Genomic DNA, 20,754 nt, shown 5'->3' on the forward strand with positions numbered 1-20,754 from the left:
GAGTTAGCAAATCCATCAGAGTGAGCAGGAACAACTCAAGGATGCCATTTCAGAGAGAAAAGGATTTTCAGAGAGGTTTGCAGGCCTGCTCTTGGGAGGTTTTTATGTAGAAGACTGAACTGCAGAACATCAGCGTGTCATACAAGCATTTGTTGTGGTTACCTTTTTATACCCAATAACACTTACAGCGTAGCAAGCTATTCTTTTCTGTAGTTCTGGGGTTGGTGGTCACATTTCAATAGTGGCTTAGTTTTCTGTCCTGTTTTCAGTGGGGAAGAGGAGGAACTCAGTAGCATTAGAACAGAGACCAATCCCCCTTCTTTAGGAGATAGGAGCTGCAGGCCATCCCAGAAGAAGAGGTGCGGTAGCCACCTTCAAAGAAAGGATTTGTGCCTTTGGAAGGGCTGACTAGTAGTACACAGGCCCATGGAATTGTTTGTAACAATTGCTTTGAATCGACAGGTGCGCCACCACCATAATAAACAAGTGGCAATGGCGTACACGTAATGGATGGCATATGGAAAGAAAGAGGAATCCAGGTAACCTTGGTTTGCCACTTGTCATCATGCAAGATGCATGGTTTGAACATAAATAATAGAATCGATCTGCCACCTGGGGGCGTGACGCTCGATTCTCCTAGGATGCTCTCATGATGAACTCCTGCGCTTAAAATGTACCAAGACGCCACTGACAGGGCGGGTCGTTAAATCGCCCTGCAGAATGCCGCAGTCGGAGCTGTTGCTTCCCTCCCCGCCCGTCGATAGCTGCTTTGAATTTTCAGCCACCCAGCAGACAACGCCCGTCCCCAACACATCCCCGGCTGCAATCGCCTGCCTCAGCTATGAATGCGCCTCGTCGTAATCGCTCAGCCCTTTAAAGCCTCCCCCAGCCCAAAGGCAGCGCTTCGCCGAACGCGGGCGCGGCTGAGCTCTGCTCGCTCGCAAGGCCTCCCCTCCCCTCACAGAGCAGAATGGAGATGCCCAGCCGGGGGGGGGGGGCGCGCGCGCCTCCATTTCCTTCCCCGCCCTTGAAGCCTCGGCCAAGATTTATGGTTGCTGGGAGACCCTCCTGCCCAAGTAGAGGCCTCCTTATTTGCGGCCCGAGTATGGAGGGATCTGAGTGGCTGCGGGGAGTAGGCGTGGATTCCTCTCTCTCGTTTCTCCGCCTTAAACTTCCTGTCATGCTGTCTCTTGCTCTCAGGTTGCATCATTTTTAGCCGGTCGGCTGCTGCGATCGCTGGGCCTACAAGCAGGTGAGTGGGCTGGCGTGTAGGGGAAGGGCAGGTGTTCCGCGACCACTGCCCCCCCTTTTCCGCCTCTGCCTCCTCGGTTAGTGCTGGGACTTTTGGCTCCACGGCCCTTATCCCTCTCGGGCGCAACTCCTCTGCTGAGGGCGGCGTGTGAATTTCTAGAAAGCTTCAGTATCTTCTCAAGGGTTTGAGGATGGGCTTAAGTTTCCCTCAGTATTGGTAACCAGTATAATAGCCAGTAGCAGGCTCCTGCTTTTAAGGGTAATTGTTCCCTTCGAGCTGAAGGAGATGCTGACACCCCCCCCCCCCGAATTTTAAAGGTGGTGTGTAAATGCTAGTGTACGTTAAAAGGTTTCATAAGTTTGGTGTAGGTTGCTTTTACATTATGGTAGCTAACGAGAGTAATATATTACAAATAGTTTGATGTACTCAGGGACAAGCAATTTGTGGCCCTCCAGACATTTTGGCCTGCAGCTCCCATCATTTATTTTGTTATTGCATTTATATCCTGCCTTTTTTCCTCTTGCAAGGAACCCAAGGCGGCTTACATTATCCTCCTCCTCTCCATTTTATCCTCACAACAACCACCGTGTGAGGTAGGTTGGGCTGAGAGTGTGTGACTGGCCCAGAGGCACCCAGTGAGCTTCCATGGCCGAGTGGGGACTAGAACCCGGATCTCCCAGCTCCCAGTCCAACTGGTTATACTGGTTATAGCCAGTATAACGACTGGCTATATTGGCTAAGGGTGATGGGAGTTGTAGGCCAAAACAGCTGGAGGACCACAAGTTGCCCACCCCTGGCTTACAGCCTTTTATAGAGAAGCCGCTTCAATAGGGAATAAGAAGGGAGAGCATTTTTTGTCCTTCATGCTGCTTTTATCTCCACAGGCAGCCTCCTTGACCCTGATTGACAGAGCTTACCTAAAATTTACAAAGTTCTCCTTCACAAGTTTCTCCTTTCGATGCAACAACAGCAGCACCACTGCTAGGAATGTAGAACACTGGCACATCCTGATTCTCTGAGCTCCAAGTGCAGAGTGGCAGAATGCACAGTTCTCTCTGCGCTGGCTACGATGGGGAGGGGGGCATGGTTTTCTGGCTTCGAGCCCTGCCTTTGAGCTTGGAGCCAGGAAACCAAAAAACCCAATATCCCCCCAGATGCTGTCTAGGGAACATAGGTTTGCTCCCTCCAGCACAATATATTAGATAGGGGGACAATAGAATTCAGGCTTGCAAGGCCTACTAGATCCTCTAGGTTTCTTTTCTTTCTTTTCTTCTTTTTTTTACTATAATCCTGTGAAATATCAACCAAAGCTTTGGTACAAAAGACATACACTTAAAATTAAAGAATTCTAAGTCCCACACAGAAATTCACTCCTGGCTACCCCAAGCTTACTTCATTTCAGCAGTATAATTTAGGGTAGGAGGGAGTTACATTGTTCCTGCTATTGTTAAACAGCTGGAAGTCAGAAATCCTTGTTGATCTACCAGAATCACTCAGAGGTCTGCCAGTAGATCCAGATTTGCCTTCTGCCCGCCCATCCCTGGATTGAATATGTTTTAGTGTCAGTCATCCTTCCTTCTGCCAACATGTATGTGCATGTCAAAGTATTGGAAGAGGGGTATGGTTTGTCTGTTGTACTTCACATGGTGCCTCTATCCATCAGAATTCTCTGCAAGTCATGGAGAACTCTGAGGGGAAGGGATCTTTTTGTCTGGTTTCCAGAGGAGCAGAGTGGCTTCTATGGGTGACTGGAATTTGTGGAGCCATGTTAGTGCAGATGGAGTTTATTTATTCATTTATTCATTACATTTCTATACTGGCCAATAGCCAAAGCTCTCTGGGGAGCTCACATCAATTAAATCCATAAAATAAAACATGATAAAACATAATATACAAATTTAAAAGTACAGTATAAAAAATAAAACCCAAAATAAAACCTAACAGCAGTGCAAAGATTTAAAATACAGTAACAGATTTAAAAATGTGCCTGGGTACTTTATATTAGATTGTTAAGCACTCCATTCATCTCCATCTGTTCCTGCATCAGTATGAAGGTGGATAGTGTTACATCAGCAATAATGGTCTTCCTCAGATTTACCAAAGAGCCACACCTATGTGGCATAGCAAAATGTGACTGTCTTTCCAGTCATATAGCTGGGGTACTGCATGGTGCCATTGCTTTGGCTTTTGCTGCATCCCCACATGTGCGCTTCTCTACCTCTGCAACCTAGACCTATCATATTAGCAAAGCCTTCAAAACTCCTATTTCAGCTGTTTCATATATTTGTTGCTTATATTATTTTTATGTACTTATTTGTACAATTATCTTTGAGTGTCCTTTCTGCTCAAAAAGTGTCACCAAGGTGATTTACAACTTAAAACAATTTTAAAATTATATATTCTGTTGGCAGTGCAATGGTCACTTATACCAATGTAATCTTAGTGGTAATTGAAGTACTTCCACAACATTTCATTTGTCTTTAAAGATCTCTCATTAAAGACAAATAAGATTTTGTAGAAGTTCTTCAATTACTATGAAGATATCCAGCAAATTATTTGGTCTAGATTAGAGAACTGTACTTACCTCAGTTGATAGCAAACCATAGCTTGCATTAGAGCTGTTTTATATGCCACATTTTAGTAGAAAATATAACATGTAGTGCTTTGACACCCATTGGATGGATAAATTCTTCAATACGTTAGGTGTTCCCAGCTATGTGTGCCTGGAATACTTGTGGCTTCTGTGGATATCCTGTGATAATAGTCCTGAAGCAGAGTGTAGTGTATCACCCATGTATGAAACCTTCCACTGTTTGTGCAGGTGGTTTGAAAGAACTTAGGGTACAATCAATAGGATTGTGCTCTTGGTGATCTGAAACCCCCAAACTCAGAGGCCTGGTTCCTGGGCTGTTTGATGTTACGTCTGAATCCAGAACTCTAGGTTGTTGAGGGATAAACACCCCAGAGTTTGAACCCATGGTTTGTGCTTGGGTTAAAACTCTGGTTTGCAACGTGCAAACCCTCAGCATCCCAGAGTTACAGGTTTGCACGTTGCATTGAACAACCCAGGAATAAGGCATTCAAAGCAGATGTGGTGAGCAGATGGGAGGCAGAATGCTTGCTCCTGCAGGGACCTGCCAGTTCATGGGTTGTTTAACCCATTAATTAGTGCTACATGCAAACCAGGTCAATCTTTAGGGGCTAGCTGTTTTTGATGCCCATTGCTTGGGCTGTTGTGAAGTTCAGCTCTGGTAGTCCATACGTATGACGCCTGAGTGTCTTGTAAAACAGTGAAATTCCCCTCGTTTAAAATAACCAAGTCACTTCCTTAAAAGACATTTGAAGGGAGTAATTGCTCTATCAATTCGCTGCTCTATAGTTAGATTTTGCAAAAGGTGTTAGAGGTGCAGGAAGTGAAAGTGTTTAGAGGCCTTTTACTACTTTCGGGTGTATCTCCTTGTATTTTGCTCAATCATGGCCAAGCTTCATGGGAGTTCTGTGTTTGAATTCCCAGTGGAACTCCCTGCCCCCAGTAAACAAGCACGGGTGTCACCCCCCCTGATTTGGATTGCTGTGCAAGGGGAGGGACATTGTTATGTTCCCCCCTGTGCCTAATAGCAGTTTCTGGGATGCGTGCTTTTAAGTTGGGGGAATAGGTGCTGGGGAACCTCCATCCCATGCAGCATGATCTTAGTCCCAATTGCCCCTCCTCCTGCAGCTGTTTTTTGAAGAAGACAATGTTGAGTGTTCTAACTGTGGAACTGTAATGTATAGTTTGAACTTCAGTAATATCATAGAATCTATGTATTTTTTCACCTTCTGTGCTGAAATGAGTAAACGTGCTCCCTGGCATGAAAAGAGAAAAATAAATAAAACTATTCTGTGTGTGTGCACATCCCTGTATGCGCATGTAGGCATGGATGTGGTTCCACTGGCTACAGACTCTCACATTTTGAGGATGGTGATTTTGCTGAAACAAGTTTGATTTTCAGGTTGGAGACGTTCATATTAATTCTCCAATGAAGTCCTTATGCTACCTTTTGTTAAGATCCTGGGGCTTGGATGGTCCTTTTTTTTTTTTTTTAAGTCAGCATGTTCTTAAGCTTTATGCAGTTTGGAGCTAGTTATTGCTTCTCTGCATCCATCCTTTGTCTGCTGCCCTTTCCACTCTTGTTTATTTGCTAGATGCCTTGTAATGAAATGTGTAGACTGGTTTCCCTCTAGGTAGTTGTATTAAAGGTTTCCTCTCTTCATGGGCTTCCCTCAGGCATTTCTTGTTGCCAACCCTGGTTCTTACTTTCTTGTTTTGGACTACAATTCTAATGATCCTTGACCATTGACCATGCTGACTGGGGCTTACAGGAGTTGTAGTCCATTTATTTACTTATTATATTTATAGTTAAACATTATTATCATTTTGTGCCTCCCTCACCATCCTTTTTCTAGACCGGCTTCAAGTAGGTATTTATATTTATCTGAACTCATAGTGTAGAGCTGATAGTTAGGAACACAGAAAGCTGTGTATTATTGAGTCAGACCACTGGTTCATCTAGGCCAGTGTTGTCAACACTGACTGACAGTTAGTAAAGAATTGTTAAGGAAAAAAACGCTGACTTGCAGCTGCTTTCCAGAGTTTTAGGCAGGGTTTTTGAAGCCTGACCTTGAGATGCCAGGGCTTGAAGCTGGGACCCTCTGCATGCAAAACAGGTGCTCTACCACTGTGTGTGAGAGTTATCCTGTTTATTTATCACCTAGAGCAGGGGGTGGGCAGTTTGTGCCCCGCCAGGTGTTTCATTCTCCAGCTACCATCAGCCTAGCCAGCATAGCTAATGCTGAGGGATGATGGGAGTTTTAGGCCAGAACATTTGGAGGGCCACAAGTTGCCCATCCCTGATCTACAGTTTGTGGGATAAAATACCTTTGAATTGGGTTACAAGTTGAAGTGTTACTGATGTAATATGTATTGCTTTAATAGAATAGTTAAGGTTCAATCCTAGGGCCGCTAGACAGTGGCTGGATTATTTGTAGGATTATTTGGTAGGATTATTAGTGGTAGGATTATTTGGTTTTCAGGAACTGACCTCAGAGCCCGCATTCCGAGGTTGGTTCCCAGAAAACTGCCTCCCTGCCCCCTCCCCGGCTGCCTTGTAAGCAGCGTGGATTGTCTCGGGCTCTGTGCTCATAACGGCAGCCCGGAGTGAGAGGAAAGGGGGCATTCCGGGGGGCAGGGAGGGATGGGGACCTCAAAAGGGCTGGTACAATGCTTTGTCTGGCCAGCCCCCCACCCCGCTCTGAAGCACTGTGGCTAGACAGCCGAAATCAGCCATATACCTGCAAATGCAGCATGGCTGGAGCGCAGAGGCAAAGATCCCCTCTGCATTCCACCCGCACTGCATTGGATAGGCAGTCGCCTCTGAGTTCGGAGGCGGCTGCCTATCCCCATAGGATTGCTCCCTCCATGTAGAAACTGTTTAAACACTCATTAATAACGTCTGTTTCTTTTGTAGGTTGGAAGACCACTGTTCTGTTAACCTTAACGCTACATTAATTCCCACTGGATGTTCTTTTCTTTTAAAAGAAGTGAGTAACGTAACATTCATTAATAATAATAAATACCCTAATTTTATGCAGGAATAAATTACTGCAAAGTTCAAATACAAACACATGAAAAAAGAATGAAAGGAATCTGAGCTTATGGAACCCTTTCACTGATAAGCAACTTGACTATTAAGAGTAAAAGAGAAGCAATTTAGAGCTGTCATCCTTTAGTGCTAAAAGATTACTTGAAGATTAAAAATTCCTTTTGCATCAAACAAAACACATAGCCTACACCACTTCTTCTGTTCCTGTCTTATATCTAGGAAGTACCTTCACAAGAATTGTCAAATTAATTCTGTGTTGCCAGATTAATTATCTAGCCATCTATTAGTGATGGGAAAGGGGATTAAAGTAATATTAAACTCTGTCTTGGCTGTAGTTGTCATCTTTTTCCTGACCTCTGTCCTGCCCCTTCAATAGTACAGATTTTTAACAAATCAGGAAAATGAAAATCTTTCCTCTGCACATGTACCAGAGAGTCATTGTTTGTTTTGTTGATTGAAGAATAGTATATATACTGAATATATATATACTGAAAACTTTCAAAATAGATTACAATTAAAAACATAAATAACATCAAGAATATAGCAGGATCAGCATTTTTTTAAACAAAACTCCAGCAATAAAACAGATCTAAAATGATCAGCATGGAAAAGTCCAGGCATATCAATCGACATCAAAGCCTGGCACTGAAAAGACATCAGAGTCTGCTCCAAACAAGCTTCCATGGGGAGAACATTGCACAACTGGGGCACCACAACAGAGGAGCTCTTCTCCTGGCCAGTACCCACACCAGTTCCAAACTTCTGAACTTAGGGAACACCGATGATGGTTTTAGAGCTTGGGCAGGTTCATGTAGGACTTGGTGGAACTTTGCAAACACGCACAGGAGTGCACTATGAAGCTCTGTTAGGGCGCAATCCCATGGTTGCTAGTCAGCGGCTAGTCAGCCATAGGATTGGTCAGTTCCCGGGAACTGACCTCAGAGCCTGCGCTCCAAGGTCAGTTCCCAGAGAACTGACCACCCCCTCCTGCACCACCTTGTAGGCAGCGTGCATTGGGTCTACTGTCATAAGAGCAGTGCGGAGCGGGGAAAATGGGGCGTTCCTGGGGGTGGGCCGGGGCGGGGAGGTGCACAGTACCGGTATGACACTTCCTATGTGTCATCCGGCTGCCCCTCCCTGCGCTCCATGGTCAGCTGTCTAGCCATGAAAGCAGGGTGGCAGGAGTGCCGAGGAGATGTGTTCCTCACCACTCCTCCCACCCTGTAGTGGATAGGTGGTTGCCCCTGGGGTCGAAGGCGACCATCGATCTGCATAGGATTGCTCCCTCCAATACACAACTGATTTTCATTTTCATTTTTGTAGTGGTTTAAGGAAGGCTCTGCTGTAAACTTAAATATGTGCCCCGTGGTTACTGGACATTGTTGTCTCAGTACAGTGCTCCAGTTAGTAGAAATGGGCCAAAAACAATACTCTGACTTATGCATGGAGTCTGATACTTCAGCAGCCTCCATAGCCCGGTCATTGTTACACTTTACTGTTGTTTGTATGCACAGTTCTTTCTGGTGTCAAGAATGTTCAGTGTTGATTGGAGTACATAGTTGCCTATGTGCATATTTAGTTTTTTTTTTTAAGGGAAGGAAAAGTACTAATCAGATTCAGATAAACAGGATAGGGAACAAATCAAGCCAAATAATTGCAACAGAGTAAAGACATAGGTGTAGTCGCATTTCAAACCTGACCTTTATTTTCCAGTATCTACAGCATGTACATACTAGCAAAGGGGTGACCTCTATCTCATACTATTCTCTCAAGCTCTTAAAGTTCTTTTGCTTATCACATTTTAGTCGGAACGCTATCAACTGCTAGCTCTATGTTATCTTACCCTTCCCATGTAATGGGATTGCAATCCTAAACACACTAAGGAATAAGTGAACGCAGTGAACATTTAGTAAGTGATTGTTGAATTCAGTGGGACTTATTTCTGAGTAAATATGTATAGAATTTCAGTGTAAGTAGCTCTGAGGGTACTACATGGCACTGGTAGAGGCAAATATTTTGAAGTCACCTGAATTCTTACAGTTCAAAAGGTACATGCTGGGATGTAGCAATCTGAGACCTCGACTGGTGGCTGCGATATTCAGGCCGCTGTATTAAGTGACACATATTGCAAAAGGCATTGCTATGTAATATATGCTCTTTGGGGGAAACAGTTGGTCTTAACTCTTTGTGTATTGCCCTGTCACATAGGAAAATGGTGGTTCAACAAGTTCCAGAGAACATAAACTTTCCACAAGAGGAAGAGAAAATATTGCAGATTTGGAATATGCTTAATTGTTTTCAAGAATGCCTAAAACAGTCAAAAAATAAACCTAGGTAAGATTATATGTTTTTGGTTTTGTTCTCCAGCATACCAGTAAACAGGCAACAACTGATATCTTTACTCACAATTCCCTTCTTTCAACATTTCAGGTGTTTGCTTCTCAGGTTAACATAATAATGAAAATATGAATAGTTTTTTAAAAAAACAGCACTGAGAAGATGCTTGGTAGACCTACATGCATTCTGAAAGCTACTATAAATATATGGCAATTCACTATTAGCTTCACTTACGGAATTACAACATTAAGAAAATATTAAATCCTTTTTCGGTTTGAGAAAGTTTTGTTTCAAAATGTTTACCATTTTTAATTTTTCTGTTATACAGGTTTACATTCTATGATGGACCTCCATTTGCCACAGGACTTCCACATTATGGACACATACTTGCGGGAACAATTAAAGACATAGTAACTAGATTTGCTCACCAGAGTGGATTTCATGTGGATAGAAGGTTTGGTTGGGATTGTCATGGTTTACCAGTGGTATGTTGAATGTTTTCTCTCGTATCTTTTCTGCACATAGTTCTTGATTGTCTGTTAATTCTTACATTTCTGCTACACTAATGGAGCTCTCCATATGAATCTTCTTTCCATCACAAAAAGGCTGAAATTTAACCTGCTTTGATAACAGCTCAGTCATGGAGTTGGAATGCATGATTTGTATAATGATTTTATTGGCTTGAAACATTAAACTCTTAATCCCTTTTAGGCCTCTTTGAATTGGCTCATGAGTCAATTCAAACTCTTCAGTTATTTGCTTCTTGATAAATGATAACTTCTTAAATATGGCTTGTTCCACTAGTTCATGAATCCGGACTCCTGACTGTGTTCCTGGAATTCTAAAAGAGATCATGTATATACAATGTTGTTAAACTTTAAAGTAGTAATTTTAAAGAGGCAGGCTAGTGTTTAGTAAATCCGTATACTGTTAAATGACTTATAAGTACCTAATGGGTGGGTTTGCAGGACACACTAAGCCAGCCTGTGAATAAGCTATGCAGTATGGGTTGTTTCTGGAACAACCCACAGTTTGCCTGACAGATGATTGGGCTCACCGTGGCTTATTCTCCCTCTTCTTCCCCCTCGGTCCTCCAGCTGGTATCTCAGTGTCCTTTGTGGAAGAACCTGGCTTGTCTTCTACTCCCCACTCCAATCGTGATCCCTTTTCATTCCCCACTGGTTTTTTCTTTTTTGGAGCCTCAAAAATGCTCAACTGGGGTTATGGTTTTTTGCCCCCCCCCCGAAAATTGCGCAAATCTGTTCATCTTGTAAATTTTTTTGTCGGTCTTTGGCAAATGCACTCTTACAGCTGTCCAATAAAGTCTTGCTTTGTCAATTTCCTTGCCTGTTTCAGTGGTCAAAGGGAGCAGTGAAGTGGAGTAGGTAATATGTGCAAATCTACTGGCTTGTAAGTGAATGGAGTGGAACTCTGCCCACCTGTAGTAACGGAACTGTTAATGCAGGTGCGCAGAGTTCCCCTCCATTTACTTACCCACCAGTGGATTGGCACACATTTCGCCTGCATTTACTTAGCCATTAAATAAGCATATATTTCCCAGTCCCTGCCAAATATGCTAATTTCCATGACATTAAAAAACCCCGCATTCATTGTATCCCATTCACAGTTCTTAAAAAAAAAAAAAAGCCCTTCTCAGGTTTTTTTTTTTTTAAGAACTGTCAGGGGACAGCAGTAACCACAGTAGTAAGTGCTGTGAAAAGGAGCCACAAAGAATGGGGGGGAGGGAGTCAAGATCTCCCCTTTTCTGAGTGGCTGGAAACTTGGGGAAGTGTTGAAAAGGTGGGGGAAACTGGAAAGTGTCAGTCCAGCACTTAAAAAGTGACAGGATTACACTGCCATGGGGGCGATACTTTTGCTGCTTTCTCCCTCTTTTTGCTGCTTCCCCATTAACAGCTCGGCACTTGGTCTCTGGCAAGTGTGTGCAAATCACCTTATATGCAGTCTTGCTTTGTCAGTCACTATGTCTGTTACTTACTCTACCTTACCCCTCCCTTTGATAGCTGAAACAGACAAGGCAAGACCCCACATATTGGACAGCCATAAGAGTGCACTTGCGAAAGAATAATAATAGCAGATTTGCGCAATTTTCTGGGACCAATTTTTTAAAAAAATGTTGGTGAAGCAGTGATGGTCGCTCCAAAGTGCTGCTTGGGCATTTGTGGAGGGGCTGATGGCAGCAAGGGCAAAATTGCAAAGAATGGCACGGGTTTTGCCACTCTTGCCGAGTGGCTCTGTAGTCAATCCCCACAACCCACAATGAAATTGCTCTGCCAGGTTCGGATGACATGGCAACCCATTGTGGGTCAAACAACCCCTAGAACAAGCCATGAGTTGTCAGGGTGGCTTGTTGCCCCAAAATAAGCTACCTGTGGGAAATGATCTGGGTTCACGCAACGCTCCATCGTGGCTACTTACCCACAATGTGTTGTTCTGTCGTGCAAACCCAGCCAGTATGTAAAACATAAGTAACATGTCAGGACATTGTTGAGATTTTGTTTTAATGGTAACTTGTAATTCAATATAATGGGGGTGGTCTTTTGGGTTGTGAAATTTTGAGTGGGAATAATTTCACACTGAGGTATAGCTTATTCTTTGGCACAGAAGCTATGGACCAAGTGCCCTGGGTTGCTCTAGTCTTCCCTTTTTGAATTATGGGGTTCGAAAAACGGTTACCCAGCTGTAGTGTTACTATGATTAGTTATCAATGAGCACCCTTATGCATTTGGTTTCTTCAGGAATATGAAATTGACAAAGCACTAGGCATCAAAGGACCAGAAGATGTTGCAAAAATGGGAATTGCAGAATATAACAAAAATTGTAGAGGAATTGTGATGAGATACTCACAGGAATGGAAAGTAAGTAAAATATACTATTTTTTGAGCCTCAGCCTCCAGAGCAGTTGTGTTTAGTCACCACACCCTGAAATTGGTATGCAGGTTTCTTCTTATCCACTTCATGTACATATGCTTATTGGCCAGGATTGAAAAACCTACTTTAGGCATGTGGGGTCACGAAGAGTCTGACACGACTTAATGACTGAACAACAACAACAACAGCAACAACAAAAGACTTGGATGTGCCCAGTGGGATATTTGATATTGAACAGGAGACCCTCCCTCCCCCATGGTATATCACAAATTGCTTTTGAAGTCCCTTGGTTTCAAATGTGTCTTGAAACAAACCCAGAGATCCATTGGGTTCTCAGAACTAGTTGTGTAATTCGTTGAATCCCATCTGATAAATACTAGCTAGCTGCTAGTACTACCTGGAGCTTTTTGAGCTCTCCTCACAACCTTGAAAGTTGATGCCGATTATGCTGATTTTTGTCCCAATGAAGTCCGGGGGAAATTGTATGAAGGCAAAGGATAAACAGCATGAGGTGCCGCGTAATGTGATTCTGCAAGCCACATGCAGCTTGTGCACTTTTTGTTTTGTTGTCCCTAGTTATATCAGAACAGATGTGAATCCTGAAGGCATTGACTTCATGCTAGAGCAGAACTCCCTTTTCCCTCTGACTTCAAAGAAAAGTAATTGTGTTACTAAGCTGTTATTTGGGTTGCATTTAATTTCTTTGCAGGCCAGTGTTACGAGGCTTGGACGGTGGATTGACTTTGACAATGACTATAAAACTCTATATCCAGAGTTCATGGAGTCTGTGTGGTAAGTATCTGTTTTTAGACATTTCTAGTAAGCTTCATTACTATAAAGCAGGGATGGGGAACGTGTGGTTCTCTTGATGTTGTGACTTCAGCATCTGTGACTATTGGCCATAGGGTTCGAGCTCATGGGAGTTTTAGTCCAACAACATCTGGAGAGTCACAGGCTCCCCACCCCTCCTATGAAGGAAATAAATGGTAAAGAAGACCTCCTCACCCCCCACCCCAATGCAGTTCTCTGTAGTGGTATCCAATCTGCCCTTTCAGAAAGGATTGCTTAGGCTATGCAGCCAGGTTGCCAATACTGATGCCTGTTTTACCCACAGTGGCATGGAAGTGAGCAAACATAGTATAGCCAGTGTGGTGTAGTGGCTAGAGCATTGGACTGGGAGTCGGGAGATCCAGGTTCTAGTCCCAGCTCGGCCATGGAAGCTCACTGGGTGACTTTGGGCCAGTCACAGACTTTCAGCCCAACCTACCTCACAGGATTGTTGTTGTGGGGATAAAATGGAGAGGAGGAGGAGGATTATATACGCCGCCTTGGGTTCCTTACAGAGGAAGAAAGGCGGGATATAAATGTAATAAGTCAAGTCAAGTTTTGAGATGTGTTAGGTCATATGCAAGTTATTAATTCACATTTAGTTTCTGTCTTGAAGATAGACCTCTTCTAAGCTTAGCTAATACTTTGCCTGTACTTGCAAAAGTCGGATTCATTCTATTATAAATGCATTTGTAAGCTGTTGTAAAAAGATAAAAATATTTGGGTGGGTGGGGGGAAACCCTAAGCTCTTTCCCTGCACTTGGAGAAAATTCCACAGGAGGGAATAGTTGACATGGTCTTAGCAGCTTCACTCATCTGGTGCAGCCTGTGTGTCTTTCGTTAGATTTATGTCTACTCATTCATGGTGTTTGAGACTGCTTCCCCGCGCCTTCTCTAGTAACAATTTATTATTCTTTGGCAAACAAGCATAAAATGAAGTAACTCACAAATGTGTGGTGTGTCCATTCTAAACCTTAGGGTAGTATCCAATGGGGAGCAACCGTTAATGCTACTGATGTTGCACTAGTGCAGTGTAATTTACATTAGAGGTTGCGCTCTGTTGGATATTGTCCTTAGACTGCAGAAACCTTAGTCTCTGTAAAAAGAGTTTCTGGTGGTCCCTCTAATCTCTTAGCAAAGATTGCACACTGTTCTGTGTTCCTGCAACTTGGCTCATCGCTTAATGTGCAGCTTTAAAAAAAATAAAAATAGCATGAGCTGGTGGGGCTTGATAATTATCAGGATTGCAGCAGGTGTGGAGGGGAGAAATTTAACCGTTTCATCTCATGCTGAAGTCCTAAGGAATCTCTCTCCCCTGAAGCTGCTGTTTTGACTTGGGATGCCATCCCCTCCTGGATTCAGAGGAGGGATTTTTCCACTGGACCAGAGCAGGGGAGGAAACATTTACAAGCCCATCTACCACTGCTGCAATTCTGATAATGATGTGCTCCCCTCCAGCAGGTTTTTTTTTAAAAAACAGCACATTATATGTAAATATTAATTTAATGTCATACTTAGTTTGATCCTGAGTCATTCTTTTTGTTTGTTTTGTGTTTGCTTTCATTGTTGGCGTGCATGAAACATTCTGGTGTGTGCTTAGGAACATCAGGGCTAAAGGAAGAATTATTCCAAAAAAATCTGTGGGAATGGGTAGATGTGGAGTACAGAGTTCTAGGGTTGAGGTAGGAATGGAAAAACAGCAATTGTGTTTGTATGTGCCAGGACTCACTGAGAGATTTGAAGAAAAATTGGTACACTGGGGCTTGGTAGTCACCAGGGATGTCATTAGGAATGGCCCCACCTGGGCATGGGCCCCAGATCTTTTTCGAGCTGTCCTAATTGCCATTTTTTTACATTTTCCCATTGACTTGCATTGGAAAACAAACAGCCAAAGCTTTTTTAGTTTGTATGATAAATACATGAAATTTAGAGAACTGGTAGCCCCCGTGGAGCTTATTGAACCTGCCCAGTTTCAGGCAGTTAGTTCCAGTGGCTTTTGTGCTAGTCACTGGTAAAATTTGCTACTTTCAAGAAAATCTGTCAAAGCAATGAGCTATATTTTTTTATGCTTCCACATATGTGCATGGAGTTGGGGGACCTGGCAGCCCTTATGGAGGTGACTGAGCCTGACAAAGTTCAGATAGTTAGGTCTAGTGGCTTTTGTGCTAGCCATGCATAAATTTTCCTTTTCTCAAAGACTAAAACAAAAATTAAAAAACTGTCAAGCTATACAGGGGATTAGAGTTCCTAATCAGAAGGTGTTTAAGGTAACCATTAGGAGGTCACTATCCCTAATCTCTGGTGTAGGTTTTTTTGAGGTGCAAAAAACCCTCTCTCCCCCTGCTTTTCTCCTCTTTCATGCCCACTGTTGGGAGATTGCTTGCAATGAAATTTTGAAGAGGGAAAAGAAAGGGAAGGAAGAGCTCCATGTGAAATACTGGTATTTCACACCGCATCCGGTTTTACTGCCCCAAATTGGAACCTTTGGTTTCTGCAGAAGTTTAGTAGCTTCAGTACAGCAAAGGATCGAATCAGCCTCTACAAACTTCTTTCTCCCCCTCCACTTTAATTTCTCCTAAATCGCTGTAGGACTCAAATTATTCCAAAAGGAGGGTTAGGACTATTTGGCGTCATGATCAAATAACTGCTGAGGCTTTTAAATAGGTTCTACAGTTTTAAAAAAGCTAGAAAAAGCCCTCCACCACCTCACCTCACTGAGTTAATTTAAGTACATGTAATCCTTACAAACCCTCCACAGGCTCCCAAATTCCTCTGAAGTACCACCTCTCTGAAAGGAGCCACTTGGCTCTTTTTTCTCTAGCCCCCGCCCCAACGCATTTCCAATCACCATTCTTCTTTTCTTCTTCCTCCCCCTATCCTGTTCTTTCTTTCTCTTTTTTATTCCACCCAGAGCATATCTTGGGGAATTCTTAAAGAGAATTCTCTTTGGCGGGCAAGAGAAGTTCTGAACTGTATTTGACTTTATACAAACAGACAAGAGGGTTGGTTTTTCTCCTCCTCCTCCCTCATGTCTTTGAGAAGAGTGGGTTCACATAGTTGTCAGTTGCCATTATCCAGCAATAAGAAGGGCTGTAGCTCAGTGGCAGAGCACATGCTTAGCATGCAGAAGGTCCCAGGTTCAATACCCAGCATCTCCAGGTAGGGCTGGGAAAGAATCTGGCCTGAAAGCCTGGAAAGCCACTGCTGCCATTCAGTGTCAATGATACTGGGCTAGATGGACCCAGGGTCTGACTCAGTATAAGGCAGCTTCCTATGTTACTATGAACAGAAAGCCTTAATAAAAATAGGAGTTTTTAATTTGTTTTTTAAGTGGAGGGGAGATAAATACTGCTCAGTCCTATGTATGCCTATTCAGAAGCCCCATTATGTTTAATGAGGCTTCGCCTCAAGAGAAATGTGCATGTGATTCCAGCACATGTTACTTTTGTAGGGAGATACGCACCTTGATGTTCTGTATGTTTACTCAGAAATAAGGCCTGAGTTGTGAACACGGTACTGCAGACTTAATACAGTGCCTACCCAATTCCGTCTAATGAATTGACTACCTTTTCAGCTCAGTCCTATACATGTTTTGTCATTTGTGTGGGGTTTTTTTTTTTTTTGCATGAACTTTAGTTTCTGTGGTGAGGGAAAGGCACTTAGTACATGCTCAGAGCTTCTCTATAACTTAACCCTAGTTTTGAAAACAGACTCATTGGCTGAATCCTGATGAAGTCTTGGCACAAATGAAGTTATGGGGAGGAAGATACAATGAGAGCTTGTGCATATCAAGGAGGAGGTAGAGAGGAGTTGCACGAAACAAGACATCTGTTTTTCTGAAGAGTTGCTGGAGGGTGATAGGATGAGGAGGGATGGTTGCATATAGGGGAATAGAATTGGTAGGGGGAGAATATAAATGCGCAGTGGTGAAAGAAAAGCATTCTGCATATGCTCAGAGGTACTCTATTTAAGAACATAAGAAGAGCCATGCTGCATCAGACCAAGGTCTATCTATTCCAGCATTCTGTTCACACAGTGGCCAACCAAATGCCCACAGGAAACCCACAAGCAGGACATGAGTGCAATAGCACCTTCCCACCCATGTTCCCCTGCTGCTAATATTGGGGAAATGTAAATAAATTCTAGTCATTCTAAATTTGCATGCATGTATATCCTTCATGCAGGTTTCTTGCCTCTAATGACCTGTGCATTTTCATACAAACTTACCCTAAAACTATTGGGGAAGGGTGAAGGGAAGGGAAAGCAAATCACTCCCTCCTCCAAATTGGAGAACTCCCCTTCCACATGAACTGCTGCACGTATTTTTCTGAAACTTTGCTGGTTTCTTACTTAGGGACAACTGTAGGCTGTCTGTAATTTTCAGAACAATGGTCCACACAGAAAATAGGGAGATAAGTATGCCCTCTTTTGGAGACCTCAAAATGTCAAGGCCACCCTTGCACAAAAATCCCTGTGGCTATCATTCTGAAATTTGGCAGACATGATCTCCTCTAATGGGGCAATGATCTCCTCTGATGGGGCAATGAATCCTGAAATTTTTATCTAATTCTTCCAAGGAATAAAAATGTTACTGACAGTTAAAAGAAAATCAAAATATAAATCCTGCACCTATTTTTCTGACATTGGGCAGGTGTAATCCCCTTCTGGGGGGCTATTATGCCTGCAATTATCATCCAGTTCTGACCAACAGAAAAAAAGTTAGAGGGTTTTTTTCTAATTTCCCATGGTAGTCAACAGGAAGCATAAAGTCTCATTTTTCCAAACCTTGACTCAGGTTTGATGCTGAGCTGAAATGGTCTGACTATAAATGGCCAGAGCAGAAGCGGGATGTTTTCCAAAACACTGAATCGGTGTGTGAGTTGAAGTGGGGTGGGGGGTCAGTGCATACTACTTATGTATGTATGTTATCTATAGGAAATTAGTGAACAAACACACAACTGTCAGTGGGTCAGGTTATACTAATATGATATTGTAACAATATGGAAACGCACACAAAAACGTAGTGAGTGTTGGTAATCTATTTAAGGTTGTTGTATTCATATGTATAATTATAATGTTCTAACAATTGTACATATACTGGTAGATAACAGAAGCATCTCTATCACAGGTATATACAAATTATTATTATACAAATTATAATTATCACAGTTTCTACAACTGTGGCCCTTTTTTGTACTTGTATGTAATCTATACACACACGCAAGCACACCACATGCCCCCCCCGTGTGTGTGTATATACACACACACACACATATACATATATATATATATATATATATATATGGTGTGCTCAGACTTGGATATATTATATGGCATGCAAATTTGTGTTACTGGCCTGTGCCCCAGATCGTTTAAGAACCTAGCAACGCCCCTGGTAGTCACAAAGAATGATAAGCCAGTACAGCTGTATGAGGGCAGAACAAGCTACAGAGCTAGCCAGGATAAATAGCATATAGTATCCGGGCTTGAGAATGACAGTGGCATTTTATTATTTCTCTTAGGGTGACAAAATACCCTGCGAACAGGCCTGACATGTTTAAGGGACTTTCCGTTGTAAGATGAAGTATTTATGGGAAGACTTCATCCATATGTTCATAGATCTGTATTGTATGCTATTTAGAGCTTCTTAAGATGGCTAACCTGCGTTTTCATTACCTTTTTAACTGTGTTCTAACGTAAACTTTGCTCTATGTTCTGTAGTTTGGAACTGGAAGATGCAACTTGCAGGGTAAAATACTAAAGTAAAAGTTGTAGATTTTTAAGAAAACATTTACAATGAACTCATCAGGGAAAAAACCAGTTCTGGGCAAAGTTTTTAGTTTGTATTCTACATCTGGTTATTTGACTTGTCTCGCTATTACAACTTTCAGTTTTTAATAAACAGTTCTTTTCTGTTTGAATGCTTAATTGTAATTTTGGCTTGCTTGTTTGTAGGTGGGTTTTCAAACAGCTGTATGACAAAGGACTGGTATACCGAGGAGTCAAAGTCATGCCTTTTTCAACTGCATGTAACACACCCCTTTCTAACTTTGAGTCTCACCAGAATTATAAGGTATGTATCCTTGTGTATTAAAGAAACTTGTGTAGTTGCTGTACTGCACATGGCTTTCGAAATGTTAAGTAACTTTGAGGCTGGAGTGTGGGCTCATCAATATTCAGTGTATCTGTAAGAACTTTTTAAATGTTCAGCACTAAACATTGGTTGACATTGGTTGATGGTTGACAGTACATACCATCTAGTATATATACTTTGTATCCGGCCACAGAGAGCTGATGCAGATTCGTGATCAGGGCTACCTATGGGCAAGCCAATTGAAGCAACATTGAAGGAGAATGTTTCACTAACTCCATCTTATATGATGTGCTAGATCCTAGTCTGTGTCTTCCATTTTTGCTTTTCTAACTGAAAAGCTAGTCAAAGAGCCAACGTAATTTTTTTTAATGTGCTAGCCCAGTCCAGAACTGAATAAATATTTCAGATACCTAGGCTCTTGTGCCAAATTCTTGGGGGTATGGGCAGCCAGGGATCTAGCATTTTGTTTAGCCTACAATAATGTGCTGTACATGGGGCATGCCTTAATGGCAGCTTCTGTCCAATTGGGTATTGGGCACTTGGATAATCTTGTATCAGCACTGCAGGATTTTAAGTAGGCTTCTAATAGTTTGCTGGGCACAACTGTTTTGTCCCATATTGTGGGATTGTTCTCCATTGCTGTGACCTGAGGATGTAGACAAGCTCTCCTCCAGGTGTCCCTGCTACCTGAGGTGAGGAGGTAGCAACCAGAAAGAGGGTGTGTTTGGTGGCGGCACTCTTTATGGAGTCTCATTTGGCTCCTGAGGTGTCATTTCCAGGCACAAGGCAACGATCCTTTTATTCTTCCAGGCCTCTTAATTTTTTTTTCAGGCTTTGAGTGCTGGTCTTCTAATCAGCTGCTTTTAATTATGTTTTCTGTTCATTTTCACTGTATGTTGCATTGTTAGATCTTTATTATGAACCACCCTTGGAACCATTTGTTAAAAGGTGGTAAGGAAAATATAAAAAAATATACAGAAATAAGGTTGAGGTACTGCTTTCCCCCTCATAAATCCCTAAACTGTTTGGGCCCGATATACCTTAGAGATCATGATTTCTATTGAGTGCCATCCGAGTCTTAAATATTGACTGAGAGCTTCCTTGACAATACTATGCCCATGAACAAATCCATACCATCTAGACCTGCAGACTTCCAAGCCTGAGCAACTTGCAAATACCTTAAGAAAACAACAACCGAGGTCAGCATTTAGTGGATAAAGGATACTGGTACTGAGAATAGATGGTATGGGCTTCCTGCATGATCATAGTATTGTCATTTCTCTGCTTTAATGTGTTTAGTCTGCCCTATCATTTGAACTTGGGACTTCTTACAGTAGTATGGTATCCACACTTTTATGTGTGGTTGGTTGGAATTTTGAATTGGTTGAGATTTAGACTAGTAGGATTTGTAAAATAGTGGATTATTTTAAAGCTGTTTCTAGGGTTTCTTACGACTATAAAAAGTTCCAAGCTCAAAGAATAGGGTGGGCTAAACAAATTAAACTGGAGAAATGACATACGTTTCTCTTCCGTATATTAAGCAACACATTATGTCGGCTTGAGAGTATATGTAGGAAAGAAGGTCTTTCTGTTGCACTGTATTGAACAGATTGCGTTCTGCAGTTGCCAGTTTTCCTGTGAAGTGCTCTGGACTGTTTCAGCTGTCTGCCATGTATACTGTCACAGAAGGTTGAAAATAGGCTACAGCTAAC

General features: G+C 42.5%; 1 protein-coding gene and 1 non-coding gene across 3 annotated transcripts in view; both read left to right on the top strand.

Annotated features, from left to right (window-relative positions):
• The first annotated feature begins 710 nt into the window (after positions 1 to 710).
• Positions 711 to 20,754, top strand: part of IARS1 (isoleucyl-tRNA synthetase 1) — a 131,920-nt gene continuing 111,876 nt past the window's right edge. The window contains exons 1-7 of one of the 2 annotated variants that reach the window (XM_084839856.1): positions 711 to 1,252; positions 6,760 to 6,832; positions 9,103 to 9,228; positions 9,560 to 9,716; positions 11,988 to 12,107; positions 12,830 to 12,912; positions 18,904 to 19,021. In XM_084839856.1, coding sequence (XP_084695982.1) covers positions 9,107 to 9,228; positions 9,560 to 9,716; positions 11,988 to 12,107; positions 12,830 to 12,912; positions 18,904 to 19,021 — 600 coding nt within the window. In that variant the 5' untranslated portion in view covers positions 711 to 1,252; positions 6,760 to 6,832; positions 9,103 to 9,106. The remainder of the gene's footprint in view (positions 1,253 to 6,759; positions 6,833 to 9,102; positions 9,229 to 9,559; positions 9,717 to 11,987; positions 12,108 to 12,829; positions 12,913 to 18,903; positions 19,022 to 20,754) is intronic. The other variant, XM_084839857.1, reaches the window with a different exon arrangement.
• On the top strand, positions 8,255 to 8,387 carry LOC146354812 (small nucleolar RNA SNORA84). The gene has a single exon (XR_014788742.1). It is a non-coding gene; the product is annotated as a small nucleolar RNA SNORA84 (small nucleolar RNA).

The sequence above is a fragment of the Heloderma suspectum genome, chromosome 2, assembly GCF_057233095.1.
Source record: "Heloderma suspectum isolate Gila_16-S chromosome 2, 16-S_ref, whole genome shotgun sequence".
Taxonomy (NCBI): Eukaryota; Metazoa; Chordata; class Lepidosauria; order Squamata; family Helodermatidae; genus Heloderma; species Heloderma suspectum.